This window comes from Sinocyclocheilus grahami, unplaced genomic scaffold (genome assembly GCF_001515645.1).
Source record: "Sinocyclocheilus grahami isolate Dianchi unplaced genomic scaffold, SAMN03320097.WGS_v1.1 scaffold307.1, whole genome shotgun sequence".
Lineage (NCBI taxonomy): Eukaryota > Metazoa > Chordata > Actinopteri > Cypriniformes > Cyprinidae > Sinocyclocheilus > Sinocyclocheilus grahami.
The window spans coordinates 508,397-516,765 of record NW_015505486.1 but is presented as its reverse complement, the minus strand read 5'-3'; the positions used below and the strand labels follow the sequence as shown (position 1 = coordinate 516,765).

General features: G+C 37.4%; 1 protein-coding gene across 2 annotated transcripts in view; it reads left to right on the top strand.

Moving 5' to 3' along the window:
- LOC107601580 (coronin-7-like) overlaps positions 1-8,369 on the top strand; it is a 164,555-nt gene that overhangs the window by 7,275 nt on the left and 148,911 nt on the right. Inside the window, exons 2-5 of one of the 2 annotated variants that reach the window (XM_016293818.1) lie at positions 1,736-1,832; positions 2,587-2,667; positions 3,664-3,734; positions 7,840-8,023. In XM_016293818.1, coding sequence (XP_016149304.1) covers positions 1,736-1,832; positions 2,587-2,667; positions 3,664-3,734; positions 7,840-8,023 — 433 coding nt within the window. Of the gene's footprint in view, positions 1-1,735; positions 1,833-2,586; positions 2,668-3,387; positions 3,464-3,663; positions 3,735-7,839; positions 8,024-8,369 lie in introns of those variants that run through there. The other variant, XM_016293817.1, reaches the window with a different exon arrangement.

Sequence of the window (8,369 nt, the reverse complement as noted above, 5' to 3'; positions counted from 1 at the left end):
CCTGTCTCTTTAAATGCAAATGAGCTGCTGCTCCCCGCCCCCTTTTCCAGAATAGAGCTGCGTCTTTACAGCTCGTACCTGCTAAAAACATCTATTTTTGGTTCAGATTATCATGTTTATCGTGCTGAAATCATGTGTTTTAAACCATATGAGTTTAAACTTCTGATATACGGTTTTCTGAGCGCACTCAATCGAAGCACACGGACAGAAAGCGGCTGTCACAGCATGTGAGTACTAAACTAAGTTCTCATTCACACACAAGTTTACGTTAAACACACACGAGTTACAAAAACAGTCAGTTATGTCTGTGATGGTAAACAGCTGGGAAATAAATCACTTGTTTATTTTAGATCTGTGTGGCAGCAGCAATATACAGTAAATAAATCAATAAATCCACTGCTCTGTTGTCTCCTCTGAGGCTGGGACTGTAAATAGTGTTCTGTGCTCGTCTGTGCAGCCAAAGACAGAACAGTTAGCATGTTCTGCTCAAACTTTCGCCATGGCATTAGACCACATGCACATTACACCATTGTTGCTTGCGAAATCAAATGATGGTGCCTTGAGTGGAAGTTTACAGATTAAGGGGCGGTAATTTTATAATGAGATCCCTTTGTCACGTCACCAAGGGAGTGAAATCAGACGCGCTCGTTTTCTCAGACACTTGCAGAAAAAGGCTTCCCAAAACAAAGCTACTGGGTTAATCTTTTTCATGTTTCCTTGGTTGGTAGATGCACCGGGGACCTGATTATAGCACTTAAAACCTGGAAAAGTCTGATTTTCATGATATGTCACCATTAAATTTTAGTAATTTTGTTGTGCATTTCAGCATTTTTATTAGTTTTTTTGTTGTTAAATTTTTCTATTTAGCTTTATATATATATTTATTTTATTTTAGTAGTTTTAGAACTCAAACATTTCACATTTGTCTCAGTTAACTATTTTTAATAGTTTTAGTTAGAACAGTAACAATGTTGTTCTTTTGTTAGCAAAGAATTAGTTAAAGTTAATTTTATGCTTTAATTCTAGCGTTATATTTTAATTATTTTAAACTATTACTCATTTCAATTCTACATTTTTATATTTTTGATTTTTAGGAAGGCTTCATTGTAAAATTAATAATTTCAATTTTACATTATCCTTTTTATTTCATTTGTGATATTTTTATTATTGTTTTAAAATGACTTATTTTAGTTTTACATAAAATATTCTTTTTAGTAGGTTTTAATTTATTAACGGATTTTAATTGTACATTTATTCTTTTTATATTGTTAGTAAGTTTATTTGAAAATAATTGTTTTGTTTTTATTTTTAAATTGATTTTAAATGTCCTTTTTTATGATTTTAATTTTAGCAAGTTTTTACTTTAAAATGACATTATAATGATAAAAATGTCAAATTAAATTAAATAATTTTAAAAATAGGACTTATTTTGTTTTTATTTTAATTATTTAATTTTTATCATTTTAATTTTTAGAAAATGTATTTTAAAGTGTCTTAATTTGACATTTTTATGCCATTAATTTTTAGCTTTTTTATTTTCAAATGATTAATTTGACATTTTTCTGATTTTATTATTTAGTGGCTTGAGATGTTTAGAGATGACGCATGTAGATTTGTCTGTGCTGTAGTGAAGACATGTTGAATATTTCTCATCATCTTCATGTTTTCCTGCAGAGATTTTTGTCTTCATTTTAAGATCCCATTGATTTACCGATACTCCTGTGTTTCTGCGCAGGGCTGGATTGCAAACGTGCGAGGAGGTTCCATCTCTTCTCAGGGCAAGCACATCAAGTCCAGCTGCAGCCTCGTGGCCTTCAACACAGATCAGGCTGGTATGAACCTCATTCACACATCAGATTAAACTAGAGGTCGACCGATATGGGTTTTTCACTGGCCGATGCCGATATTTAGAAATCAGGGCAGCCAATGGCTGATATATGATGCCGATTTTTTGTTTGGCCGATATGTTTGGTCGATTTTTTTTTTTTTTCATCTCATAAAAGTGAGTTTGAGCAAATGATTATTGCTGGGTACAAGATAGTAATAGTAGTAGTGCCCAATTTAGAGTAATAATGCATGGCTCAAAACTTAAGCACCTTCTCAAAACAGTTCTGAAGGATGCTTTTTGTTTATGTTTGCTGACAGACACCAGTGTTTCCCACAGACTGCAAATTAATTCTACGCCAGCAGGAGGCGCTGTTGGAGCGGAGATATAGCGGTTTCCCTGGTAAAGGCTGTAATCAAATAAGCGCTGTGCTCACAAACGCTACTTTATCAGGCATTACAGGAAAGACGAAATGAAAATGACATCAAAGCTTTTCTGAAGACGGTCGGTTCTTTTCAAAGATACATTCATATAAAAACACCTCGCGCTGCATTTTAATTTTGAAACGTGAAGTGCCGGTGCCCCGCCTATAAATCGGCCTAATTTGCAGCACAATTGGCAAATGCCGATTAATTAAAAAAAAAAAGAGGCAAAAATCGGCCGATTAATCGGCCGGCCGATCAATCGGTCGACCTCTAGATTAAACACCAGGAGGAGCGGTCTGTTTTGCGTTTGTAACCGTGTCTATTGTGTCTCTGGAGGAGGTGGGATGATCGGTCTGTCTTCTGTCAACGCCGCTTCTGACGGGAAGTGGATCGTGACCCAGATTTCATGCCATGCTGGTGAGATATTAACAATTGCACTTAGCTCATTTCACTTCATTTGGAGCAAAAACGGATATCCGTGAGGATGCTCGGAGCAAATAAAAGCAGTGTCCCGCTACATCAGGCCAATGTCACGGACTCACAGTTCACTAAAAATAAACCCGAATGCATGCGACCCATATGAGTTTGTCCTAGTTCTCTTTCTTTTCCCGTCCCAGACCTCGTGACCGACCTGGACTTCTCGCCGTTTGACGACTATCTGCTGGCGACTTGCTCGGCTGATGTGCTGACAGACACCAGTGTTTCCCACAGACTGCAAATTAATTCTACGCCAGCAGGAGGCGCTGTTGGAGCGGAGATATAGCGGTTTCCCTGGTAAAGGCTGTAATCAAATAAGCGCTGTGCTCACAAACGCTACTTTATCAGGCATTACAGGAAAGACGAAATGAAAATGACATCAAAGCTTTTCTGAAGACGGTCAGTTCTTTTCAAAGATACATTCATATAAAAACACCTCGCGCTGCATTTTAATTTTGAAACGTGAAGTGCCGGTGCCCCGCCTATAAATCGGCCTAATTTGCAGCACAATCGGCAAATGCCGATTAATTTATTAAAAAAAAGGCAAAAATCGGCCGATTAATCGGCCGGCCGATCAATCGGTCGACCTCTAGATTAAACACCAGGAGGAGCGGTCTGTTTTGCGTTTGTAACCGTGTCTATTGTGTCTCTGGAGGAGGTGGGATGATCGGTCTGTCTTCTGTCAACGCCGCTTCTGACGGGAAGTGGATCGTGACCCAGATTTCATGCCATGCTGGTGAGATATTAACAATTGCACTTAGCTCATTTCACTTCATTTGGAGCAAAAACGGATATCCGTGAGGATGCTCGGAGCAAATAAAAGCAGTGTCCCGCTACATCAGGCCAATGTCACGGACTCACAGTTCACTAAAAATAAACCCGAATGCATGCGACCCATATGAGTTTGTCCTAGTTCTCTTTCTTTTCCCGTCCCAGACCTCGTGACCGACCTGGACTTCTCGCCGTTTGACGACTATCTGCTGGCGACTTGCTCGGCTGATGAGACGGTGAGTCACCATAAACCAGTGATCGCTTATTCTGAGCTAAAACTGACCACTTCAGCAGGAAGGAGACTGTCTGAGTCGCATGTAAGATGAACAACCGCACGTTTAGGGATGGGTGTATCTGAAATCTGAAATACCACATTCATAATAAAATAAGAAATCACAATATATAGTTGTTCAAGGATATCATACATGTAAGCACTGTGCCTTAAATATCTGAATGTCTTCTATGAACATCCCAAAAAAAAGGGGGGGAAAAATCAAACCTAGTGACTTTATTTATTTACTTTCTCAGTGTTTTTAATTTCATTTTTAATTTTAAATGTAATTAAATTTAAAAAAATATATTTTAAATATATTTATTTCTATTTATTTTTAAATCCATTTATTTTAAATATTTATCAAGTCAAGGTTTTTATTTTAAAGCAATTTATTTATTATAAATCAATGCATTTATTATTAAAATCAATATAATCCATTTGTTTGTTTATTATTTTAAATGAATGTATTTTGAATCATTTGATATATTTGTTTTTTTATTGTTTTATGTATTTTAAATAAATTAAACCAATAGAATGTATTTATTTATTTTGTTTTAAATCTATTTTTATTTTTAAATGTATTTCTTTATTTAACATTTATTTTATTTTGTAAAATCAAATCAATACACACTTAACCCTCAGGCATAAGTGTATGTACAGATGCATAGGTTTAGTTAGATTTTTAGGGCTTTAAGGTCAAATATTTTTTTTTCTTCCTTAAGAATGTGCATCATTGGCCGTCAGCAGTGTGTGTTCATTATTGACATCTGCTGCTCTTCAGCTGTTTTGTCTGTTCAGCTTGACATAAAACACACACACACAGAGTCACGTTTAGGTTTGGTTCTATGAATAGTGTTTTAGCAGCAGAGGTTGGCAGACGCTGCTGTCGCTCAGGTCAGGGTTTGAAAGCTCAGCAGAATGAAGAGACAGAGCGTCCTGACGAATCATATTCCAGCACATCTGGCCTCCTCCTGACAGCTGCTCCAGCGTTTGTCTCACTCTGAGCTTGGCTTTAGCAGTCCGCTCACACTGTGAGAGCCGCTCAGTTTGGGACATTTCCCAGGGCAATCACACTTTCTTGCCAAAATACCATGATAACATTTATTGTTAATCCAGTTGAACTGCTGTATTTTTGTTATCAACCACTTCTGACAGCAGAAAATACATTCAAATGACTGGAAAAATAAATTGTTCTCCATTACAGCTCGTACCTGCTAAAAACATCTGTTTTTGGTTCAGATTATCATGTTTATCGTGCTGAAATCATGCGTTTTAAACCATATGAGTTTAAACTTCTGATATACGGTTTTCTGAGCGCACACATCTGAAGCACACGGACAGAAAGCGGCTGTCACAGCATGTGAGTACTAAACTAAGTTCTCATTCACACAAGTTTACGTTAAACACACACGAGTTACAAAAACAGTCGGTTATGTCTGTGAAGGTAAACAGCTGGGAAATAAATCACATGTTTATTTTAGATCTGTGTGGCAGCAGCAATATACAGTAAATAAATCAATAAATCCACTGCTCTGTTGTCTCCTCTGAGGCTGGGACTGTAAATAGTGTTCTGTGCTCATCTGTGCAGCCAAAGACAGAACAGTTAGCATGTTTTGCGAAAACGTTCGCCATGGCATTAGAACTAGTACACCGTTGTCACTTGCGAAAACACAATAACGGCGCCGTGGGTGGAAACAGGCAGATTAAGGGGTGGTAATATTATAATGAGATCCCTTTGTCACGTCTCCAAGGGAGTGAAATCAGACGCTCTCGTTTTCTCAGACGCTTGCAGAAAAGTCTTACCAAAACAAAGCTGCTGGGTTAATCTTTTTCATGTTTCCTTGATTGGTAGATGCACCGGGGACCTGATTATAGCACTTAAAACCTGGAAAAGTCCGATTTTCATGATATGTCACCTTTTAAAGGTCCCCTGAAATGGTTAGAAACACGCAGCGTTACTCTGTGTTGACGTCATTTTAACTGAAACCGGAAGACAGGGCGGGACATCAAGCAGCCCCGCCCCTTTTTAAAATAGCCAATAGCGTTCGTTTATATCACAGCTTGGGCTAGAGCCGTTCAGAGCCGTTGACCTCCGTAAAGCCGCATTTGACAGGGTATATACCCTGTATATATACCCTCTATACCCTGTAGCCGCATTTGACAGGGTAGGCTTCAGCGTCTATTTTATAGTGCAGAGGGCGGGCGCTTCGGATTCTAGAGAGCATTTGATTGGATAGAAAGTTTGATGAGAAGCTGAAGTACAATGTTATGTCAAAAAAACTTCCGTTTTGGCGGAAGTGACGAACTGCAAGCTTTGAATGCTTATATCTTCTAAATGTGAATTTTGTCACTGTTTTGGAGCACACTGCCTTATAGATAACCTTAAGACTAACATATTGATACTAACACCCAAAAAACGTTCATTTTGATTTCATGGGGACTTTAAGTGAAATTAAATCAAATGTAGGTGGGACTTGATTTTATTGATTTTAATTGGATCTTAAAAAGTAGGCTGTAATATTATTGTTTTCTACATATACATATATAATAGGGATGTAATGGTACACAAATATGACAGTTCGGTACGTACCTCGGTTTTAACGTCACGGTTCGGTATGATTTTGGTACAGCAGGGGGAAAAACTAAATTTTATTTTTTTATAAACCGTGGTTTACTGAACAAGTTGTTCGTTCTTTAAATACATTCAGTTATAATAAAACATTTCTACCTCAGCTTATGCTTTAAACTATAGGGAGCCCTTTTACATTATAAGGTTACAATTAACAACTTAACCCAAACTTTAATTTAATTACTATTTATTTTTAAATGTAATAATCAACACTAAAAACATGTATGCAAACATGTGAATTGCACATAATGCAGTTTTTAAATTAACTTATAAATAATAATTTTTATTTGTTAAAATATATTCAGTTGCACAGTGGCTGTCGTAACATGTTTCTTAACAGATTAATGCAAACATACATTAAATAGTTAAGACTTAACAGGTAAAGTAAAATATGAGTATATAGTGTAATATTTCGCAAAATGCTCTTCTCTAGACTTAATTTTTCTGGTGAACTAACGAGCTGTAGACACTCATGGCTTGCTGAGGTAAATGAAATGCTACGTGACATTTTATTTCCACGCTGTTTTGTTGACATTTCCGCGATTGAAACACTGACTGAACGATTACATGAGGCATGAGATGTTCATTCATGTTTATTTGCGTTAAAACTAGTAGTACAGAGGAAGGAATGATCGCGCTCACTCGCACTCCGCTCTGCCATTTACACTGCACAAGTCTGCGGCACGTTACGGCTCAGACACGGGAACCGGAGCTGATTGCGGCTGCTCGAGTCAATGCTTGTGTTGGGTTTACACCAGCATGTTTCTGAACCGTCCCAGAAGCGGCTCTCTGAGGCGTTTATACAGAGATCTGTCATGCCACATAAAAGACTGTCAAAACGCCATTTATTGTTTGAATTTCCTGGAGGAAAAAAAAATGTCTGGGGAAAAGAGGACGTATGGTCACTCTATATAATATTATTTTGGCATGGCTTTGAATACTGTATGTCAGCAGAAGGAAAATTAATTTCAGAGAGTAAAAAAAAAATGTAAATCATGATTTATATATATATATATATTTATTTATTATAATTTTTTTTAAATTAGTACACATCAATGAATTGAGGCACTATTAGACTAGGGACATAAAAAAAACAACAAAAAAAACATATTTCCCGTAATTGGGGTGAATTTTGATGTCATGTTTAAGGGGTTTTCTAAAAGGTGTATACCAATGATTTTATGGATATATATATATATTTATTTATTTTAATTTTTTTTAAATTAGTACACATCAATGAATTGAGGCACTATTAGACTAGGGACATAAAAAAAAAAAAAAAAAACATATTTCCCGTAATTGGGGTGAATTTTGATGTCATGTTTAAGGGGTTTTCTAAAAGGTGTATACCAATGATTTTATGGATTAGAAGATTTAGTAGTATTTAGGATCTGCCACAGTGCGGTGTTTAATAATGCCTGTCTCTGTGTTTATTCAGGTGAAGCTGTGGCGCGTGTGTGATCTGGATCAGGATCAGCCCAGTAACGCCGAGGTCACTCTGAGCGCCGCAGACGGGCGTCTGGAGATCGTCCTCTTCCACCCCGTGGCCTCAGGGCTGCTCGCCGTGGCGTCTGCGAGGGGCGTTCAGGTGTGGGACGTCACACGGGACACCGCCCTGACAGGTAAACACACACCTTCTGCGTTCATACCTACAACCATCACTGCCTTAAACACCAGATTTAGTCTCGTCTTCAATTACTTTAAGTGTTCACTTCAGCCCTATTCAGACGCTAATTGTTTGTCATGATTTTGTTAGGCCATTTCTGGGTCTATTTCTAGTTATTTGTTTATTTGTTTGTTTTGGTGTTGTCAAAAGTACCGACTTCGGTACCAGTTGTCCATTTCCCGCTAACATTTGAGCGCTGTTGAGCAGATTCTTAAACAGGTCTGTCTGTCTGTCTGTCTGTCTGTCTGTCTGTCTGTCTGTCTGTCTGTCTGTCTGTCTGTCTGTCTCTCTATCTCTCTATC